Source organism: Cucumis sativus, chromosome 4 (genome assembly GCF_000004075.3).
Source record: "Cucumis sativus cultivar 9930 chromosome 4, Cucumber_9930_V3, whole genome shotgun sequence".
Classification (NCBI taxonomy): domain Eukaryota; kingdom Viridiplantae; phylum Streptophyta; class Magnoliopsida; order Cucurbitales; family Cucurbitaceae; genus Cucumis; species Cucumis sativus.
The window spans coordinates 113,098-136,096 of record NC_026658.2 but is presented as its reverse complement, the minus strand read 5'-3'; the positions used below and the strand labels follow the sequence as shown (position 1 = coordinate 136,096).

Genomic DNA, 22,999 nt, shown 5'->3' with positions numbered 1-22,999 from the left:
GAGAGTAAGAGAGGGAAGAGATGGTGGTTATTTATATAAGAAAAATGTAAAAGATAAGGAAGAAACAACAAACACTAGACTACACAGTAATTAATAAACGCAAGGAATTTTAAAGAAAGCTTCACAATGAAGGCCCAAATCATTGACAACTCCAATACTGTTCCAAATTTTTTGTTCTTTTTTTTTTTTTTTTTTCTTTAGGGGAAAAGTTCGAAAGGCACAGCCACAATACAAATTGGTTCTCTTCAAAAGCAGGCGTCAAGCAAGCAGCAACAGCACAACGCAGCCAAACTGCACAGTTTCCAATACCACACAACTCAATTTCAGTACACTTTTATCCCAACTTAGTATTCATTAAAAACCTAAATCAAACATATAAAAAGTACTCCTTCCATATTAAAAATAGCAACATTACATATGTAAAATGTTATTGTTAGAGTGGAATATTGAAGGTGTATTTGTAATTAATTCTGAGAGTTTTCTAGGCTTGTTGGTTTGGTTACAAGAGCGAATAGGGAAGAAGGAAGAAAGACAATATTTTTGGGTATGAATTTGGACTTGAAGACTCTCTGAATTACCTCAAACACGTGTTCATCTTGACTTCACTTTAGAATTAAGTCTTAGCATGGAATTCTTCTTGTGAGAGACTCAATGGTCCTCTTGACTTTGCTTTTATATTCACTCAAGATTTCATCCTCACTCACATACCATGATTTTTTTCCCTTAGTACGAAAATTAATCCATCATAGATCACTATGACACCACTTCAAGGTCTTAATTTCTCTACATCCTAATAGATTTCTACTTCCATGATAGTTTTGAAATGATGTAAATATAATATTAAAAGTTAAAACCTCTTTTTGAAAAGGAATTTAATGTTTTCACAATAAATAAAAAAGATGAGTATTTTCTGTAATCTAGCTTAATAATAACAAAGATGGTGGTAAATAAATAGATTACAAGATTTGCTCCAGAATGTTATAACGTTCACAATTTGATGCACCAATCAAATCCTTCGTAAATACTAATTAGGACATCAATCCATCCCTAACAGATTGTAAAACCCAGCCCTAAAACCATAGAATTGTTCCAAATTACAAATAAGACCTAAATTCTTTATTATAATTTACTTGCTTTCCTAAATTGAAAGAACAGGAATCTCTAACATTAATCTGAAAACCATAAAAAAAGAAGAATAAATACTGTTTTTTTAATCTAAATTAACTGCAATTATCTTTTGCTTTAGTGTGCTTGGTGCATTTTGCAATAACCAAAAAAAGGTCAGGTGGTTTCTCGCAATTTTATAATTTTTTTTAAAAAGACTGTAATATAGAAATGAATTAGGGGTCAAATTTGGGAATTCATCGGGGCGATACTTCCAAGAAGAACGTCTCCAATGAAAAAACGAGACTGCACGCTTTACCAGACGATGCAATTAACTCGTTCGGAACTCAGTTTCCGATACCGAATCGTCGGAATGCAACTAAGTTCAGGTCCGATTTAAACCACGCCATGAACAGGTAAAAGAAAGAGGAATCAAGAAAGAGAGAATGAAAATTTTACCAGCCTTCCAAGCAACCAGGACCGCTACTATGCTGCTGTTGAGGAGGAGGTTGAGCGTATTGAGGAGCGTAAGGCGGAGGATATCCCTGCGGTGGATAAGCACCGGGAGGAGGATACCCCTGCGGCGGATATCCAGGCGGCGGATAAGCATCCTTCGGATAACCTTCTGGTGGATAACCTTTAGAAAAAAAAACCACCAAAACCCTAAATCAACACACAGATCTACAATCGCACATCAGAAAACCCTCCGATCCAACACCAAAATGACAACAAAGAAAAACAACGAATTAACATACCTTGAGGAGGAGGCACTCCAATCGGAGGCTGACCTTGATTATAATAACTCATCCTTAATCCTTCCTCTTGAAAAAAAACCAACAAACAGATCTCAGTCCCGAAGACGAAAAAAGAAAAAACCAAATCCAATCCGAGCCAACCGGCCGAAATTCGGAGAAAGGAAAAGAAAAAGAAAGCGAAGAGATGATGAGAAGAAAAGAAAGAAGAAAGAGTGAATGGAGAGAAGACAGCGAAGGTGTAGAAGAAATGACAGAGAAGAAGAGGAGGGATAGGAGGGATTTATATATATAAACCGAAAACGGAGTTGAGATTACCGAGAGAGAAGGTTTGTGTTTGTTTGCGGCTAATACGGGAAGGTTTATCTCTATAACTCTATTTTACTTTTTATATAATATATATATATAATATAAATTTGAGGAGTTTACCAAAAGTGAAGATTTTGACACGTAATGACATCATTGGTTGAAGAGGGTGACGATTGACGGTCCAGATTTATTTTGGTTAAATGGAAATAAAGTAGGAGACGCGTGGGAAACGCGTACAAGGATGTAGGATCTGCTCTCTACACTTCCACTTCCTCATTTTGACCAATTATTATTTTTCTCTTCTTTTCTATTTACTATAAAAACAACATTATTATTATTATTTATAAAGTTCCTTTTTGGGTAAATATATATTTGGTATGTAGTTTTTATTCCGTCATTTAAATTGATTCTTCCAATAATTTACTCTCTATTTATTTTATAATTGAATCTTTAATGTTGTGGCCTCCAATATTTTTAATTTGTATATTTAAATATTAGCTAAAGAATCAATAAAATTAGTGGAAATTATGAAATAAGAAAGTCTAGCAGGAAATATTTTCAAAATGGTTTTTTTGTTTTTTTGTTTTTTTGTTTTTTTGTTTTTCTAATTGAAATGCAAACAACAAGACTTTGTATCCTATCAAACTGATTTTCTAATAGTTAAAAGATGTAGGCAATTATCAAGCTTATGGTCGTTCTTTCATTTAATATTGCTTTCGTAAGGTAGCTTTGAGTCAACTAAAAATTATTAGAAAGCATTTAGTTATGTAATCAATCATCGTAGAAATTCAAACGCTAACCATTGTTGAATATTTGACAAATAAATATATTTTAATTGATATAAAATTTATACTACCAACCTAACAAGATATATATATATTTTTTAAAACAAATTTTTAACCTTCAAAAACTATAGTGGGAATATTTTTTATCCCTGTTAAAAGCTTAATAGTATTTTTTAAATTTTTTAAAATCTAAAATACATTATATATATATATATATATATATATATATATATATATATATATATATATATATATATATTTGCAATTTAATGCTACAACATCATCAATTTGATTACAACAACTCACCTTCAATTACCTTAAGAATGAAGGAAAAGGAAAAAGAAAAGAAAATGTCAAGCATGTGAGAAAGATAAACTAATAATATATACACAATTGAGGAATATAATAAAAATCGTTAAAATTTATATGACAATAGTTGAGGAATATTAATAAATATTCCACCCTCTTCCTTATTTCTATATATATTCAATTTTGACTTGTTTGACTATTACTACCACCACATCTTTGTTAATAAAGTACTATATATATATATATATATATATAATGAAGATAATTTTGGAATAACAAAATAGACATCCGATATAAAAGTTGACCTCTACGATATATATAAATCGGAATTTGAGAAAAATGATGAACCAAATCAAAGTATTCTGATTGATAGGAAAAATAAATCTTATCAGTTCAATAGTTAAACTAATCTATAAAATACAGTTTAGACAAATTTTTGTATTGTTTTTCAATATGTAAGGAAACAAATTTTCATTTAAGATGTATACATACATATATGTTATACATTCAAATTCTAAGTCTACTATATATATCCATCAAAAGGAGGTGAGCCGCTTCAATCCGACCATTTACTTGCACAATCGACTACCTCACTCAATTCAACCTAACACAAAATTCAACTCAACTCAACCCATATAATTTGAGACTGGTTGAATGATTTGGATTCAATAGACTATTGGTTTTTTTAACACCCCACCAATAAGTTTACATCAAATAATTAAATTCATAAGAAATAGAAGACAATTATGATAAGCCTTTGAAATTATAAATGAATGATTGAAGCAAAAAAAAGATTAATTTAAATGTTGTGTTGAAGGGTTAGGCACTTTACTTGGTTGGAGAGAAATTCTTTAACTTAATAACCTTATAAGAAAAAGGTTGGCAAATAGGCAAGAAGTTTCTGGGAACTGGGAAGGCAGGCCGCACGTGCGACCCCTTTTTCTTTTTCTCTATTTTATTACCCATAAATAAATAAAAATATTAACAACAAATTTGGTACTGGAGTGTGGCCCCCACTCCAACCACTCAACGCCCAATCCCACCGTTCACTTTTTTCTTTTTATAAATTATTCAAATTCTATTTTATCCCCCAATTTTTTCATTATTTTTTCTAATTTTTATTTAAAGTTAGCAAATTAAGTAAGGGAATATTCCTTCCAATTTGAATTTTAAAAATTTTAATTCCTTACTTCCAACTAAGCTATCATTAAAGAGTTTTGCATATAGAAATAGATGTAATCCATGCACTCGATCAGGTAGGTATTTTTGTAATTTAACCAAACAAAAAGGGAGTCTTGTGAATAGCCAATGAAAAAGGTTGCATGTGAGTGGAAATTGAAAAGATAAATATATTAAATTCATTTTGGGAGAAAAATTATCATTTCTGTTATTTATCTAAAATATCTTTAACCATGTGATTTCAATTTAAGATTAGTTTTTTAGAATTTATGAACGAAATCATATACTTAATTATTTCAAACTCGCAAAGATGAATTTTGTAATTCTTTTTGTGGAATTTATTTTTAGATTACAAGAAGGTGTTTTTCCTACCCATGTAATGCTACTGACTAAGCATATATATAGGTACTAAGACACATGGAGGTAAGCATTGGGGATATCTATTTTGTATTATATATAATCCAATCTTTGTAGGTTTTGGAGAGGACATCGATGAGAACAAACGCAAAGGCCACAATTTGTCTTTTAAGTTGCTACAATTTTAGGCACTTCTGTTTAATTCCTAATTGGATGAAGAAGAGAAGAAGAATGTTGGGTAGAGGCTGCTCTATGGGTTTTGGTGGAATCTGTAATGTAAATCCATCAACTAACACTGCAACCACATATCGACTATATCAAAGAGGTTTGTCATCGAGCAATGTTGAATACAATGCAGCCCCACGATCATTATTATCATTTTTCGTACTATTTCTTCTTCTTCTTCCTCAGTGTTGCCCCCACCAACACCCACTATATCTATTTCACTTCGTGTTAGATTTTTATATATTCAATCAGGAAAAACTAAAAAGTATTTCTTCACTGCTGATCTGCTCCACTCATTCGTTATCTTTGGAATTCTTTCTTGCTCCAAACTGGTTCATTGCTATAAACATCAGACTTGTGAGAAACCTTACCAAAGTTTCTGAACATTACTTGGGGTTCAATAATGAATAACCCTACGGCCTACAGTACTCCCTTTTACGCCTGTCATCGACACATGACTTTCTTTGCAAGCTCAAAATCCGAAATCTTGGAACAAAAATCACTATCCAAAAGAATGTTATCCCAACCTCAATGCAAGTAGTACTCCAAGAAATCCAATTACTTGTATTTCCTAATTGCCTTTTCTCACGTCTTTTCTCTCTTTTGTACTAATTGATTGACTTCTGCCCTCCAATATAGACAAAAGTGGCTTCAACTTCTGTTTTTTTTTTTCAATCGAGGGAGAGGAAAACAAAGGAAATCAAAATTGAATTCTTTCTATAATTTGATTTGAAGACCAAAAATATACTATTTTGATTACAACACAATATTTTGATTTCCCAAAGATATCTATTCTATAACTAGTTAGTTAGTTCAATAACTCGGTTTCATAAGTATTTTTACATTGTGACACTCTTGCAATCATGACTAAATAAAATAGAAAAAACAGAGATCAAAATAACACAATGATACATATTATGATGTAAAACACATTTTATAATTATCATATGTATAATTTTTTTGTTATATATATATATATATATATACATATATATGAGTATGATTCAAGCTAGGTGACAATGTGACAGCCAAACTTCCACTAAGCTTTGGCTTACTTAAAGAATAATGGGAATGTGTGGACCTAACTTTTCCCTTTCATTATTTGGTCACTCCTTGATTTCATATAATTAAATGGATCAACTACATGGAATTTAATCCATAAATATTTACCCAAATACATTATATATAAATAAATTTCAATTTTATTTAGTATAATTGCATGGAATTACATCCATCTCTCCCCATCACAATTATTTCAATATATACTATCTGTTTACTTTTGTATCAAATTAATTAGTAATAAAACATTATTAATACATCTTAAAATTTCATTCAGTACACAGCTATATTAATTAAATTTGAAACATTCTTTTAGCCAAAGTTATATTCAAAATGTTCATCACTACTTTGTCCAGTTTCACGTCTGTTTATAGTAAAACCAATCTTAACTTAAGGCATAGAAAACCAGTCTCCTGATCCTCCAATGAAATCATCTATACATATATATCAATAACTAGATATGTATACGACGATGGTGCACATGGGGAAGGAAGGCTTAACTATGGTCCTAACTACTTTTGGAGGTCTCTTGGAGAGTTTCCATTGATAATCTCTGCCCACACTCTTCAATCTTGGTGGGACAAGCAAAGCAACTTTCTCAAGTGAAAACATGTGTATGGGTCATGGGCCATGGGCCTTAATAGTAAAAACATATAAATCATAATATCAATTAGGGATAGGGATAGGAATAGGGATAGGGATAAATTCAAATTAAGTAAGTATATAGCATAATTTTAAAAAATTTGGAAATGTAGTAAAATTTGTCAAATTCTATCAATGATATAAGTCTATATCACTGATAGACTATGTTGTAAATATTGGTCTATCACTGATATACCATATGAAGTCTATCAGCGATACAAGTCTATCAGTTATAGTTTCGCTATATTTGCAATTTTTTAAAAATGTTGCTATATCCTTAATTATTATTGCTAAAATAGTCCTCCGTTCCAATTTTCCTATCAATTAATTGTATTTCATTATTTCTTATTCTCTTTTCACAGTTGTGCCCTAATAATGTTTTACATACGATACAAAAGAAAAAAAGATCCCAAAGAGAAAGCATTTATGCTCGAGTTCCCTTCAATATTTGAAGTTTTTAAACGTGAATTAGAAAGTGGGATTAATAAGACTTAGTGTACATTTTGTTGATCAAGAAAAGTAATTAACAATGCTCGGCTTTCTTGGTTTAGGTTTTGGTTGCTGATCTGTGCCATGGCCTCTTTTGAGTTATAATGGACTTTGGAAAAAGAAGGCAAGTGAAAGAGACTTTAACTTAAAATATATTTTTGTCTAATCCAATTCTATTTCTAGGTTTGATTTTAGAAAACATTTCAACTAATTATTTTCACAACCTAAGTTATCCAACATTCATTATTATAAATAATATGTGAGTATAGTAAGACGTAGGGCGAAGGTCTAGAGAACGATGGTTGCAATAAATAATTATAAGTTTTGTTATTAGAAAACTGATTAGACCAATAATAAAAGCAAACGATAGTTGAAATTTGATGATATCATACAAAAAAGGCAACACAAGTTGATAATTAAAAAGTTTGGAATTAGTGAAATCCATGGTTGGTGCAACTTCCATCAACAATTCTCCAACCTCCCTAGCTTTTTACACTTCTCAATTACTCCCTCAAAGTGAAACAACAATGAGACTAAGTCTATAAGTTTACATTATTCTATAGAGGGTTAGGATATTCTTGATGGATTAAATATGTGACCTCATAACACATACTATATTAATTAATTATATGATATAATAATTATTAGTTAATATGTAATTCATTTTCCTATAGTTTTTATTTTTATATTATGGTAAATAATTATGTTTTACTATGAGAAATTGTAATAATTAATTAAGTCTAGAAATTTGTTAAACTCTATATTATCATAGTTATAATGAAAAGCATTAACAATCATTTAAAGAGTGAGTAAGTTGAAAATGTTTGATGAAGAATAATAAAATTTCTTTACCACAAAGTCATCCCCCCTTTCCTCTTCTCTTTACACTTCCAAACAATCAATTAATGAATGCCAATTGTCCCAAAGAAGAAATAAAGATTACAAAAACATAACCCAAAGTTTAAAATAAATACTCTTAATTCATAAATTTTCATTAAACTATAATTTTAGTTATATCAATTTTAAACTATACTCAAATTTTAATCTCATCCAAGAAACTTTTTTGAGTCCAACATGAATAAATGAAATGAACTCTAAAAAATACAAAATAAATGTACTATATATACAAAATTAGAAATGGAATGATCAAATTTGAAAAATTGAATAAGATAATTTGAGAAATTTAGAAACTTATGATTAGAAAAAGAGACTAAATTGAGAAGTTTAGAAAAGTAAATGTTTTTTTGTTGTAAATATTTTGTTTGTTAGTTAGTTTTATTTATTTATTTCATAAGAAAGAAAAATAAAAGAGAAGCAAAAGCCCGCCGTCGGTTTTCATGCGGAGTCTCTGGCTGTGTATGGTGTCGTCAGTGCCATCCTTTGCAGGAACCTCAAATTCATACCAACACAAACCCAACTCCATTTCTTTTCCTTTTTCCTTCTCCATTTCCTCTCTCCATCACCATTCTCATTCACATACCACATAGTTTTCACAGAGCATACAGTAATGGCCGCCGGAGGAACTCAGAAATCTGACGAGTTTCAACCTCATCCCATCAAAGAGCAACTTCCCGGCATTGATTTCTGCGTTTCCAGCTCTCCCCCTTGGCGTACTTCATCCCTCTTCCCTCTCTCTCTCTCTCTCTCTCTCTCTCTCTCTCTCTCTTCTGCTCTGTTATGCTCTGTTTTTAGTTCGTCTCTAACTCTTTATCTCTCTCTGTGATTCTTCATCTTTCTTCGTTTCCCGCGTTCTATTCTCTAATAGTTTACACCCAGTTTGTTATTTTGATGTGAACAATATTCTATACGATTATCTTCATCTTTTTTCCAATTCTTCTCTGTGCTTTTAGCCTCTCTTTTTTTGCCTGGCCTGAAACGTTACAATTAGGAAATGAGCGGAAAGTTTTCTGGCGATTGCGGCAGCCCTTTACTTATTTTGTTGGGTAGCGAAGAATAAGTAAGAAAGTGACAAGAGTTGCTTATCTTTGCAATCGATTGTGAAATATCTTGATCGCTCCCTGTAAAACTATGGTTTCCGTGTTTTCGTGGATTCCAAGCAATAGGGATTTATTTTCCCTTTTTAAGTTTTTCTCTGTTTTTCTTCATTTCTCGTGTAATACAGAGCGTGGTCTTGTTTACAATGTTTGACTGTTCATATAAATCGGCTGTAAATTATAAATGAAAATGGGAGCTAATTAATTTGGTAATCACTGCAGCGGAAGTCATACTTCTGGGATTTCAACACTACTTTGTGATGCTTGGAACTACTGTTGCACTCTCTACTATAATCGTTCCTTTGATGGGTGGTGGAAATGTAAGAACATTTTCCCAGAACACATTTCAGTTTTCCCAAAACATCTCTCCTTCATCCATTTTCTCTTCATCCGAACAGTTTTCTCGTATTCTTCATAGGTCGAGAAGGCTGAAATGATAAACACTTTGTTGTTTGTTGCGGGTATCAATACTTTATTACAAACTTGGTTCGGAACCCGGTTGCCTGTAGTGATTGGTGGGTCGTATGCCTTCATCATTCCCGCTATCTCGGTAGCTTTGTCTCGAAGATTTAATTTCTATATTGACCCTCATCAGGTGACTTTTATTTTTAGGAGAAAAATGCCTTGAGATTGCTTTTTGTTTCTCTTTTGTCTTTGATTGAAGATTTTGTTTCTTTCTTTCTATTTTTCTCAAGAGGTTTAGAGAATCGATGAAGGCTCTTCAAGGAGCATTGATTGTTGCATCTTTCCTACCAATGATCATTGGTTTTTTGGGATTGTGGAGGATTGTCGCAAGGTATGATACTGTGTAGAAGAGATTGCAATAAATTGATTTGGGGTTTCTTTTTCGTGAATGCTTCAAATGACCAACAATATGTGTGAATGGTGTGCAATGCAGGTTTCTTAGCCCTTTATCTGCAGTTCCTCTGGTCACCCTCACTGGGCTAGGTCTCTTTGCACTGGGTTTTCCTCAAGTAAGAGAGACTGATACTTCTCTGTCATGATGACAATTAACAACACCCTTAAACAAATGATCTTTATTTGAAAAAAAAAGAAGTAAAAAGTTAGATGATAAAACAAGAGGGTCCAGTCTTTGAACCAAGCGAGGGAGGAGAAACTTGTTTAGATACAAATAACTTTCCCTGGAAAATAACAAGCTTTTTTACATGATTTCTGTTGGTGGTTGCAGCTTGCTAACTGTGTTGAAATTGGTCTTCCAGAGTTGGTCATAGTGGTTTTATTATCTCAGGTGGGTGGTTTAACTGTCCCTTGGACTTCCTAGTCTTCCGGTTAAGCCAAGTTCTTATTTCTTATTCCTTAACTATATGATATTACAACCCACTAATATTTAACCAATATACTGCAGTACGTTCCGCCCCTGATGAAAGGCAAACGAGCCTTATTTGATCGATTTGCAGTTATTTTGTCAGTTGCAATTGTTTGGGTATATGCAGAGATATTGACTGCAGCTGGTGCGTATAAAAATAAAGCTCCAAGTACTCAATTTAGTTGCCGCACTGATCGTTCTGGGCTCATAAGTGCTGCCTCCTGGTATGCTAATTAACTTGCTGGATTCTGGATTCTTAAATGATATGGCCCAGAGTTTTAGCTTCTGTCTTTTCCAAATCCACTCCTAAAATAGTGAACTTCTGCGTGTGAACAATACTGATTTGGACATCAAATCTTCCTGTTTCTTTTAAATTTTCTTTCAGTTTAAGGTTTGTTGGGCGCAAATCTTGTTTTCTATTTACCTTCAACGGTACTCAATTTAATTACAGGATAAAGTTTCCTTATCCATTTCAATGGGGGCGTCCTAGTTTTGATGCTGGAGATATTTTTTCTATGATGGCTTCTGCCTTTGTTGCTCTCATTGAGGTTAATTTATTTCCAACACTTTTCTTTGTTCCTTGAAATTCACAAGTTATAGGAGACCAGCTATTTTGATGATGGATCATTATCACGGCCCAGCGAGATGTTTTTCTAAAATCAACACTTCAGTTTTGGAACAAGCTATTAGCTATCATATTGATATTCTCTTTCTGCTGTTTGTTAGTCTACAGGAACATTCATTGCAGCTGCAAGATATGGGAGTGCCACACATATACCACCATCTGTACTCAGCCGAGGCGTCGGTTGGCTGGTTGTTTAAAATCCTTTAATTCTTGTAATCATAGCCCTTTTTTGCTGCACGTCTTTCTGATAGAATGAACTACTCTTTGTTCCATGTATGTACAGGGAGTAGGGACTTTTCTGGATGGTATATTTGGCACTGGCGTTGGATCCACCGCATCATTGTAAGAAAAAACCTTGAAAAAATGCACTCCTTCCCTATTGCTCAATATAATGTCTAAAGCAAGCCCTCTGCTCTCATAGTAATGAGTGCTTTGATAAGCTTTCATTGAACCAATGAAAGAATACAAGTGATCTATATAGAAACTAACTACAAAACATAGAACGAGACAACAAATGGCTATAATTGTTTAGAACAAAAAGCGAAGGACAATCACAAAACTTAGGGTTACTGACTTCCTAGAGGAGTTGTTGAGCTTCATTGTGGAGCACTCCTCTTCCTAAAGGTTCTCGACCCCTTTAAAAGCTTTCCTATTTCTCTCAAGCCAACCGTTCCATAAAACAGCAACAAATGTAGTTGATGATTGCTAGCATAAAGCTGGCAAATGGAGTTGCCCTTTTCACAGATTTGAGTGGGGATATCACCTCAATCTGATTGAACATTTTCTTGATATGATATGGGAACTCTAAATGTACAAACACTGACCTGCAACATGCCATAGACACAACAACCGTCAATTTAAAAAAAAAAAAAAATAGGACACGATATGTTTGGGTCACATTATTATTTGCAGAAGTATGCATGTGCAGAAATATGAACATATTTTGAAGTATGCACAAGTTTAACAAAAGGAAGGAAAAATAGAAATAAAAACAGAAGGAAAAATAACAAGTGGCAAAGGAAAAGAAAAAATAGTAAGAGAAGTCACAGCAGTCGCCTGCTGTCATGAGTTTTGAATTGAAGTTGCAGCAAAGAAAAATTGGGCACTGGGTAGCATAGTGGTTTGTTTGTTTTTTTCAAAGGCAGACTGTGGGATAAGTAACTTAAGTTTTGAGGGTAAAGAGTGTTAGTGAGGAGAAAGTGTGTAAAACCCTATAGTTTTGTAAAAGTTGGGCTGAATAGTTAATTTTAATGGGCTTTCACTGCCTTTTAAATGGGCTGGCTCATAGTGGGTAACATAATAGATGCACCAAATGGTGTGTTGTAAACGTGTCAGTGTTAGACGAGGCCTGCACTTTGTCATTCCAAGAGGGTTGGTGCTTTATAGGTGACCAACAACTGCTTTGCATTTTGAATGCGTTGCTCTCTTTTTTATTAAATTTCAAGTTCAGTTGTGTCAAACAGGTTCTTAATTTGATGTCTCATAGATTTTATTGTATTTTCTTTTATGAATGTCAAATATATTGGTCTATCAAACGTAATGAATCAGTTTAACTTATTAAAAGTTTACGAAGCTATGAAAAATGAACTATTGCCAGTTCATATATTGAATCTGTAAATTATGTTTTTGGCAAGCAACATTGGGATTTAGATTTCAAATTGATAACAATCCTTCTCTACAGTGAAAATGCTGGTTTGTTGGGTTTGACCCGAGTTGGAAGCCGGAGAGCTGTTCAAGTTTCTGCTGGGTTCATGCTTTTCTTCTCCGTGCTTGGTAATCTTTGAACTAAAACTTCCGTGTTCAGACAATATTTGCTGCATTGGTTACTTTGCAATTATGCTTTCCAAGATCTTAAACTACCAATTAAATGACTTTCAACGTAATCTTTGGTATTACTTTTCTAATTTTATTGACTTCACAGTTTTTCAATTTTATTTTCTCCATGATAACAGGCAAATTTGGTGCTGTCCTTGCTTCTGTTCCCTTACCATTAATGGCAGCTTTGTACTGTGTCCTTTTTGCCTACATAGGTAAGTTATTTTCTATTGTAAAATCTTCAATGTTCTGTGATCAATCTTGTTCAGAAAAGCTCGAATCAAAATGTAAGAAATAGTAGACTGCCAGCTATAGATTGGGAAGGAGTAAATTTTGTCTTCTCGTTGTTTTTGAAAACTGTGTTTATTCCTCTTCTTTTCACCTGTTTTGTAAGTAGTTTGAACTCTTAGCCAGGTAAAAACTAAAAATCTTAAGAACCACTTTAATATAATAGGTAAAATTTTAAAAAATGTTATTTAAAAGTAGTTCACAAGATAAAGAAACCTACAAGCTGGTAAATTAATTTTCAAAAACAGAAAATTAATAATAGGGTAGGGTGGTTAATTATCAGACTGGGCCATACTTAGTAATGAACTTGAAATCATCTTAATATTCAATTTGTAATCATGAAAACATTTCTAGTCAAAGCCAAAACCACCTGCTACAAACCATTAAAACAACCCAGACTACCGAAATAGAATGGTGAATAACTTCATTCTGCACACACTGACATAATTTATAACAGCTGTTAATGCTTATTGTAAATTATCTATATAACAATGGACTATAAATTCTCAGCTACTCCAACAACTGTTGAGTTTGAGTGAGCTACCACAAAAGTACAAATAATTGAATGAGACAAAGTTCAACTGAGCTTTGTCATCTTTATTTAAGCCATCATAACTTAATAACCTTAATCTCCTAAACCAAAAATTGATGTGGCTATGGATTCAGTTTGAGTAAAATACTAACGAGACCACCAAACAGTACAAAGACAGACAACTTAAGAACATGAACCAATTCCCAATAGCATGTCTGTTCTCAATGACAATTTCAAAAGAAACTTACGAACTTTTCTTTCTGATTATGCCCAAAAGGGAGGGACTTGAAGCTTTTTTATGCATCACTTTCTTGTTTTGGCACTTGATTTTGAACTTTTCATATATACTTTTATGCAAAAAAATTCTGGAAACAAACATTACCCCATGAATGGGCTATAAATGAAAGTCAGGACGGTGGGGGCAAATGTTTTCCAGTTTGGTGGCGTACGGAAAATGTTAGTTTAGCCAATTCATCTCATCCTACAGAGAATTAAACTCTAGGCTTTTATTGTGATATCTCATTGAACAAACAGCTTCTGCCGGTCTCGGGTTCCTCCAGTTCTGCAACCTCAACAGCTTTCGGTCAAAGTTCGTACTTGGATTCTCTCTGTTCTTGGGCCTCTCTGTGCCCCAGTACTTCAATGAGTATCTTTTCATTTCTGGACATGGTCCTGTCCACACTAAAGCCAGATGGGTGAGCTCAATTTTACTCTAAACTTGATTAACAGAAACAACTAACATTGTTGTTAATCTCTGATTAGCAGAGAATATGCTGTATGAATTCCTTACGTGCCAATGTTTTTTATTTGTCTGTTTTGCCATTGTAGTTCAACAACATTGTGCAAGTGATATTTTCTTCTCCAGCAACTGTGGCTGCTGTGGTTGCCTTCTTCTTGGACATCACATTGATGAGGAACCACAGCGCAACTCGCCGAGACAGTGGGCGGCATTGGTGGGGGAAGTTTTATTCCTTCAATCTAGATACGAGAAGCGAAGAGTTTTACTCCCTTCCTTGGAACCTCAATAGGTTCTTCCCCTCATTTTAACTTCAAAATATTTGTTATAGATGCGAGCTTAATCGAAGGGATGGAAAAGTAGAAGAAATATTTGACATTGTTTTGAGTTATTTGGATACTTGAAAGAGTAGAAGATGTTAAAGTATATATATCAAATATGTATAGGAACAAATAACACAATGATTTGGTTGCTATTTGAAAGCTTTTGAAGGCTGTCTTTACATTCTTATTATACATTATACAATACAAGTAAAAAATCTTCACACCTGAATCTCCATTTCTATGGCCAAAAATAGAGAATTATATTGTGAAGATAAATTCCTTCTGTTTACTCTTTTCTTTTGTTTCTTTTGTTTCTTTTTCTTTTCTTCCTTCTAATTGACTTTAATTTGAAGAAAGAGAAACAAAAAGCAATTGAGAATTTCTCTTTTGTTAACAACAAAAGGGAAATATCAAATATGTTTAATAATAATTGAAGATAGCAACCGAGAGATAGAAAGGTTAGCATATAGGATTTTATTATCTAATTATATAATTGCCTTAGATTTGGCTTTTCTCTTTTTCCTCTTTTTTTTCCTTTTCTTTCAAATATAATAAATTAAAAATATCTGTAATACAATATTAGATTTTCTTTTTTAAATTTAGTATTGGGGTTTAGACTTTAGAGAAAATAGAAAATGAAAAAAAATAAATACAAAATGTGGTCAAATAATTATAATTAATATAATGTCCTAAGTCAAAGTTGTATTAATCTCATCTGACATTGTCTGGACGTTTCAGCCATGCTTTGCTTTACCCTCTCCTTCTCCACTTAAATATTTCAAACACTTTACTCATAAAAACAAATAATAACATTAATAACAATAATAAATTGAAAGAAGATTGGCGGACCCTATTTTAAATTGTATTCAATTTTTATTATTAAATGTCTAAAAGTTAAATTTGAATGAAGAAAAAATAGCAAAAAATAAAAGAAAAATTATTATTTAGAATTAAAACTATGTTTTCTTGTCTTAAGGAAAGGAATAATTCTAATTTCTTGACAAGAATTTAAAACCCATCATTATAAATACAACAATTTTAAAAGTAGCTTTTAAAAGTACTTTAATTTAATAAACTTAAACTTCACTCAATCAATACACAATTTCTTTTTACACCAATTTTAGCTAAACTTTAATGAGAGAAAAGTATATATATCAAAACCAATAATTAATCACATAAGAAGTAAGTTGAAATGGATGAAATTAACATTTTTGTTATATCCCAAAATGGGTTTGAAATTTAAAATCCATAAAATCTATAGAATCAAACAAACATCTAAAATGAAATGATGAAAGTTAAATATGTCAATGCTACATTGAGAAATTATAAATGATTCTCAAAAACTTTACACATTTAGTTTCTTATTATTAATGGGTGTGTTTTTAATTAATTCCCCAAGTGAATTGATTTTTTTTTTCTGTTGAGAAAGAGTAAATTAAGTGAAGGAATATTAATCAAATTTTGCTAAATCTTAGAAACATTGTATTATTGTTAAAGTTAACGTTGGGGTGTTTTCTATTTGATCTCACAACATAACGTCTTCAACAACATTTAAAGTCGTCTACCCTAACGTGGAAACTTGTCATTTTTCATATAATGGCCAAAAGTCTACGAAGAAGCATATGAAGTCATTTTTTATCATTCTATGTATTATGTATTAAAGCTTTAATTCAAAACAATACTTAACCAATCACAACACAATATATTTCTATGGTAAAAAAAATTGGTAATCCGTCAAGCATGAGAAAGAACACATGTCTAAAAAGGAAAAGTCATAATATCAAAACTTAGATCGAGCAATTGAGCCAGTGAATATATACCAACAAAAAAAAATAATCGAGCTAAATTGGTCTAGCATAATGTAACATTGAGCACATAAATAGCTTTGACATGGTTGGCGTTACGATGAGCATTAGTGAAAGAGGCTATAAATATAGCCTCATGTGATGCTTCCAAAGTGGGATAAAATGTTATTCGAAAGAGAGTTTTGACCTTACCTGGGTGTTTAACTTAACTATGTACCCTTTTTGTACTAATTTAGATATTTGAATATGATATGTTCAACACCACGTTAATATGAGGATTTTTCAAACAAGTCAGTTTGAAAAACGAGAATAGACTAAGAGAAGTGGATCTAAGGTCAAACTCACTAGAGACTCGCAATGCCAACGTCGAGCGAGAAATAGGTGTTAGGATACTTTTTGTTTTGTTTTTTTAAATGGTATAAGATAAAGAGAACCCACACATTCCCAACTCATTAAAAAAAGTGGTTCATCACATGAAGTAAAGGGCCAAAGTTAATCAATTTTTTTTTCTTGGGTTATAATTTTGAACCATATTATATGTCCTCATGCAATTAATTGTCTTTCCAATATGTGTGTATATATCTATATATATTGTCACATCACCTTCTAAATACAATAAAGTTCTAAGACATAAAACTTATGAATTATTCAAAAGAGGAATTGTTTCATTTGACAGGTGTAAGTATAGAAAACCCCCCTTTTTTACATATACTAAATATGGTATTGAATGTATTATGGGAAATTTTAGCACACATAATTTAATCATCAAAAAATATATATACAAAGTTCACAAAGTCAATAATAAGATATAGAAAATAAAAATAATTGTTACAATACAGAAGGTTGTTGGTTTAATTAATAATAAATATTCTTAATTAATTTTGATATGATTGTGAATATCTTAATATAGTTTATGTCAACATAAACATAGTTTCGGATGACATAAATTTACACTACCAACCATCTTGATATTAATTGTATAAATGTTATACAAATACCGTATGAATGTACTATTCACTTAAGAGGTTCAAACCACTAACATGTTTATTGCTAACACTCATAACTAAACTGTATTTATTTTGCTCACTGTTACCGAACACTTAGAATATTAATTTTTTTCAACGTGTTCAAATTTAAAATTATTTCTAACTATCAAATTTAAGTTTATAGCTATGTAAAATAAAATCACAATTAATTAAAATAATTATAAAACATAAAATTTTATAATATTTTACTATTTGAAATAATATTTTTGATTATAGGTAACCAAAAGTAAAGAAAATGAATATTATAATGAGAGATAATCAAATATCCACTTAAGTGGAAAATTATTATAAGATTGAATGAATTTTTAGTATGGTGGAAGGCATTGGATGATATATAATGAAATGTACATTTATATATTTTTGTCCTAAGCTAAAAAGAAAATTGTTGTTTATTTTGATGGTATTGACTTTTAAAACAAAATGTTTTGATGTAATTTAAGAACTTAATTGTGAATGGCTACCGACAAATGACTTCATTTTCCAATCAAAATCACTTTTTTTTTTAAATAAAAAACTGTTTTAATAGATATAATTAAATAAAATGCACCTATTTATAGAAGCAAAGAAGTCTCGTTTTCTCAATTAAGGCTAACTAAATACTTTTATTTCCATAATTGATTAATTAATTAATATTATTAATTAATTAATAAGAATTTTAAAAAAAGAGAGAGAGAGAGAAAGATAGAGAGTGAGAGTAAGAGTGAGAGTGTGAGTGCAAAGCATTGAGTATGTTTCATCCAAACCCATAAATCCAGCGATGGCCATCACTCCCAACGATCCCACCGCCTCTCTCCCTCCCCGTTTTCTCACCCTTCAATGCCGTCTCCTCCGCCTCTCCCCTCCTAATCTCTTCCTTCCTCAATGTCTCTCTCTCCCCACCATCATTCCCCCGCTTCTTCCTCCTCCTCCTCCTCCTCTCACTTCCTCTGTTCCTCCGCCCCCGACTTTCCGCTCTCCGATGACTCCCCCATTTTCACTCTTCTTCAATCCCAGCTCCACCACATGCCCCGCCTCGACTACCTCCGCCGCTGCCGTGACCACTCCATCGACCTCACTGCCCGTCAAGACTCCATCAACTGGATCTTGATGGTACTGCTCACTCCAAATTTCGCATCCACCTTCTTCGTCATTCTTCTTCTTGTTTTCTTTTTCTTTTTCTTTTTTTATCAATGGATTAGGGTTTTGCAGGTTCACTCCCACTACAATTTCAAACCGGTGACTGCGATTCTCTCTGTTAATTACTTTGATCGCTTCCTCTCCTCCAATATTCTTCCAGTTGAGATACCTTTTCGATTTCCCCACTATTAATGTCATTGATTGTTCAATAATCGATTCAGAATTTGGAGGCTGATGATTTTAGGTTTTTTTTTTTTTTTTTTTTAATTTGCAGCGGCGAAATGGATGGGCGTTTCAGCTTCTATCGGTGGCGTGTTTGTCATTAGCGGCGAAAATGGAAGAACCTGAGGTTCCGTTGCTTTTGGACCTTCAAATCTTTGAACCTAAGTACGTATTCGAGCCAAAAACCGTTCAGAGAATGGAGCTTTGGGTTATGTCTATTCTCAATTGGAGATTACGCGCCGTCACGCCTTTCGATTTTCTCCACCACTTCATCTCCGATCTTCCTTCGTCTTCTTCTGCCGCTGACGGCGGTCGTGGAGACGGCGATGATTCTGATCGCTTATTCTCATCTTCTTCCGATCTCATTCTCAGCACCATACGCGGTAACTGAAATCGATTCTGTTATCACATTTTTATTTTTTGTCTTCTTTGTTTTTGTAATTCGATTTATTTGGTTTTGATTGTTTTTTCTTGTTGATTTGGAATGACTTTCAGTGATCGATTTCTTGGAGTTTCCGCCGTCCACCATTGCTGCCGCCGCCGTTCTCTGTGCCGCTGGTGAACGGTTGAATTCTCCGGCGGGTTGTTCCCATTTTCTTGCGGCGAACAGAATCGTAAGTATTATCAATTCAACATCTCTTGAGGTTAATGTATAAAACTTAAAAACAAAAATCCATTTTTACAAGATTTATTTAAAATCCTTTACCTTAAATTTATGAATTTTATGGTTCAAGATCTTTGTGAACGACTTAAACAACTCCAATTTTAATTTACTCTCTAAAAAACAAACCTTTCACCTTCTCATTTATTCCAAAAATATTTATATTCTCTTACCTCAATCACTTTTCATTATCATTTCCAAAACTACTCTTAATAAAAATTTCAAAACAATAATTTTGATCGGACACCATGACATTTTTTCCATTTCTATCTAAAATAAAATTTCAACAAATTTATACTCAAGTAGAGACAAAATCCCAAGTTGGAAAAATAATAGAAATTATTTTCAAAACAAATGTAAGTTAAGCCACAAAAATTATACGTACACACTTCTTTTATAATAATACATATACACGTATAGAGTTCAAACCATAAACCTTTACTTATACAAGAATTAAACTAAAAGATGATAAAGTGTAAAAGTTAAAAAAAAAAAAAAGAAAAATGATGGGGTGAAATTAAAATAAAAGCAAAATGAAGTTTAAGCATTTACTACTGATTTAATTTTGGTATATATATATATATATATATTTGTTTATTGGGAATAGGAAAATGTGAAAAGCTGTCAACAACTAATGGAGGAGTACGTGATTGACACGTGTACAGCGGAGCTCCGAAAACAGCGGAGGATAGGAGAAGAGGAACCGGCTCCACCGAGTCCAGTCGGGGTTCTCGACGCGGCTGCTTGCGCTAGCTGTGACAATCCTGGCTCCACCAGCCACGAGCCGCCCTCTAAGAGGATACGCTCCTCTGCCCCCGATGTACAGCACCAGTAGATAAGACCTACTTCGTGTCATTTTCTTATAGGGGGGGGGGAGATAGAGAGATAGAGAGAGATAGAGAGAGAGGGAGAGAGATTTGATTTTATTGTTGTTATTATTTTTTCTTTTTTACTTTTTAAAAATCTGTGGTCTTTATTTCTCGCTCTCTTTTTGTTGGGTCGCCATTCTCTTTGTCGTTGACCATTTAAATTGAAGGGTTGAGATTGCATGGAGGAGGGTGATCTCAGAAAAGAAGAAGATGATTATTTTTTTTTCTTTTTTCTTTCACTTGTTTATTAAAAAAGAAAGGGATTACAAAATACAATATCTACGAATTTTGGGAGGTAAGATGGGGAAATAAGAGGGAGGGAGGTCTAAGTAATGATAGGAAAAGTGTTTAAAGTCAATAATTTATGAATTATTCGATGCTGCGATTTTATGATCCCCATGCATGAATGAAAATGAACAACCATTGGATTTTTATTATGAAATTAGTGGGCCCTTCGGGACCTATTTTTACTTTTTCTTTTACCATTTTACCCTTTTACCCTTTTACCCTTTTTTCTTTTTATTGGTCCACGTGGTGGGTGTATTGTAAATCCATGTATATCATTCCCTCTCCTTTCTTTTCTTTTCTTTTTTGTGTTTATATTTGGTTGTAATGTTGGTATTACATTTTATATTTTCATTCATATTCTTACATGTACAAGTTGGAACAATGAAATTTAAATTTAAAATACGAAATCGGATCTCATTAATGAAATCATAGTATAAGTACTTTTCCATATCATTTTTTAAATGTGGTTTTAGGTCTAGTTCTTCCTATAAAAAATTATATATTTTATTTAATATGTTTGTTTCTATAAACACTTTAAATATCAAATACAATAGAAACCTCTAGACTTGTTTATATATATTAATAATGAAAGTTGGAAGAAAGAAACGAAAAATATAATAACGTGGAAAGGTGACAGAAATATTAATCTCTAAATTATTTTTGAGGAAAAAAGTTATGATAGTTTCAATAAATTGTCATATCAAATGAAGGAATGCAATGCAATGAGTGGTTGCAATTGCAATGCAATATTACATCTTTTCATGATTAAATTAAATTAAAATTATTTCATAGTTCCAAACCAACAAATTTTACACTCTATTCTAATTTCTAAACTTCCATTTCCTTCCATCCATTAATAATTCATTTATTACAAAAAAAAATCTATTGAGTTCGATATAATATACTAGATGATTGACATAGACATAACCACAAGTTTCCATTTTTCATATTTTAAAGTTTAATGGCTGCATATAAAATCTTAAAATTTATTATCGTTTCTTATGTACACTATCTTTTAAAAAAACATTTATTTAACCGACCATTTAAATAATAATAAGTAAAATCACATTATTGATTAATTATTTAAATTAAATTAATAATCACCCATTCAGAGACACATATAGTCATATTAATATAATAAATATGATGTGAATGTAGTCAATTTGTTAGAAAAGGACAGAAAATTCAACATTTTAGACGATAATAAAGATCAAAATTAAAAGCTAAATTATGTATAATCGTAAAGTTAGGGAAAGAAAAAGGTAAATAGAAATAAAGAAAAAGGAAGGGGGGATGAGTGATGAGTGATGAGTGATGAGGTAGGCGTGAGGTGGGATATGCCACGTAGGAAAGGGAAATGTGGGTGTGGGAGACAGATAGGATGGGCGAATGAGAGAGGTACACGTGGTAAAGTTGAGAAACCAAGTTATTTGTTTGTTTATTTGAGAAAAGGAGAGAGTGAATAATAATGCTAAAAGGTAAGGGGAAGGGGTTTTAGGGGTTTTAGGGGTTTTAGGGGTTTTAGGGGTTTTAGGGGTTTTAGGGGTTTTGAGGAGGCAAAGATTTGATTTGATGGGGTAATAGAGAGAGTATAGGAATAGGAAGGAAGAAGAGTTGTCACATCATTTTGGGCTTCTAAGGGAACCACAACAACATAAACCTAAATTCGTGTCCTTCCCCTTCCTCACACCAACTTTTTTTTATCTATTTCCTTCCTCAAACTATTTCACACCTTATATAATAAACCATTATACTCCATTCCTACTCGATCCACTATAAACTAATGTCATGCTTTTAAATGACAAAATATATCAAGGACCGTTAAAGCTTAACTTCAACTGACAGGAATAAGCTATACAACCAACTCTTGACATTGTTTATGACTAATTTAGGTTTAAGTTTTAAAATTAGATGAGAAAATTTTTAAATAGATTAAACAATCTTTGATTTTATTTTCTTCATTAATCTTAAGCTAAATCATTAAAAAAAAAAAAAAAAAAACTAACATATTGTTTATATAAACTTAGAAGGTTTATTCTTTTTTTTATTATTATTATTGATTTCTTTTTTTTTTTTTTGTAATATTTAGAAAATATGTTAATATTCAAGCTCAAAATATCAAAGATATTGTAAACAATATCA

The 22,999-nt window shown here is 32.1% G+C and overlaps 3 protein-coding genes and 1 long non-coding RNA gene across 4 annotated transcripts; 2 read left to right on the top strand and 2 right to left on the bottom strand.

Moving 5' to 3' along the window:
- Positions 1-5: 5 nt before the first annotated feature.
- On the bottom strand, positions 6-2,253 carry LOC101218645 (cysteine-rich and transmembrane domain-containing protein WIH2). The gene is made up of 3 exons (XM_011654607.2): positions 1,860-2,253; positions 1,564-1,741; positions 6-291 (listed from the first exon to the last, which is right to left on the bottom strand). The coding sequence occupies exons 1-3, from the start codon at positions 1,909-1,911 to the stop codon at positions 246-248; spliced, it is 276 nt and encodes a 91-aa protein (XP_011652909.1). The 5' UTR covers positions 1,912-2,253; the 3' UTR covers positions 6-245.
- A 6,256-nt stretch (positions 2,254-8,509) lies between these two features.
- Positions 8,510-15,079, top strand: LOC101218884 (nucleobase-ascorbate transporter 4). Its single transcript, XM_004150211.3, has 14 exons — positions 8,510-8,820; positions 9,427-9,524; positions 9,623-9,799; positions 9,900-10,000; positions 10,103-10,178; positions 10,394-10,453; positions 10,571-10,755; positions 10,983-11,079; positions 11,258-11,344; positions 11,440-11,498; positions 12,838-12,929; positions 13,109-13,186; positions 14,326-14,486; positions 14,620-15,079. Exons 1-14 carry the CDS (start codon positions 8,718-8,720, stop codon positions 14,836-14,838), a joined length of 1,593 nt encoding a protein of 530 aa, XP_004150259.1. The 5' UTR covers positions 8,510-8,717; the 3' UTR covers positions 14,839-15,079.
- On the bottom strand, positions 11,512-12,515 carry LOC116403196. The gene is made up of 2 exons (XR_004215824.1): positions 12,204-12,515; positions 11,512-11,980 (listed from the first exon to the last, which is right to left on the bottom strand). It is a non-coding gene; the product is annotated as an uncharacterized LOC116403196 (long non-coding RNA).
- A 3,336-nt stretch (positions 15,080-18,415) lies between the features above and the next one.
- On the top strand, positions 18,416-21,264 carry LOC101219121 (cyclin-D4-1). Its single transcript, XM_004150212.3, has 5 exons — positions 18,416-18,790; positions 18,890-18,976; positions 19,092-19,422; positions 19,535-19,653; positions 20,308-21,264. The coding sequence occupies exons 1-5, from the start codon at positions 18,563-18,565 to the stop codon at positions 20,533-20,535; spliced, it is 993 nt and encodes a 330-aa protein (XP_004150260.1). The 5' UTR covers positions 18,416-18,562; the 3' UTR covers positions 20,536-21,264.
- The last annotated feature ends 1,735 nt before the right edge of the window (positions 21,265-22,999 follow it).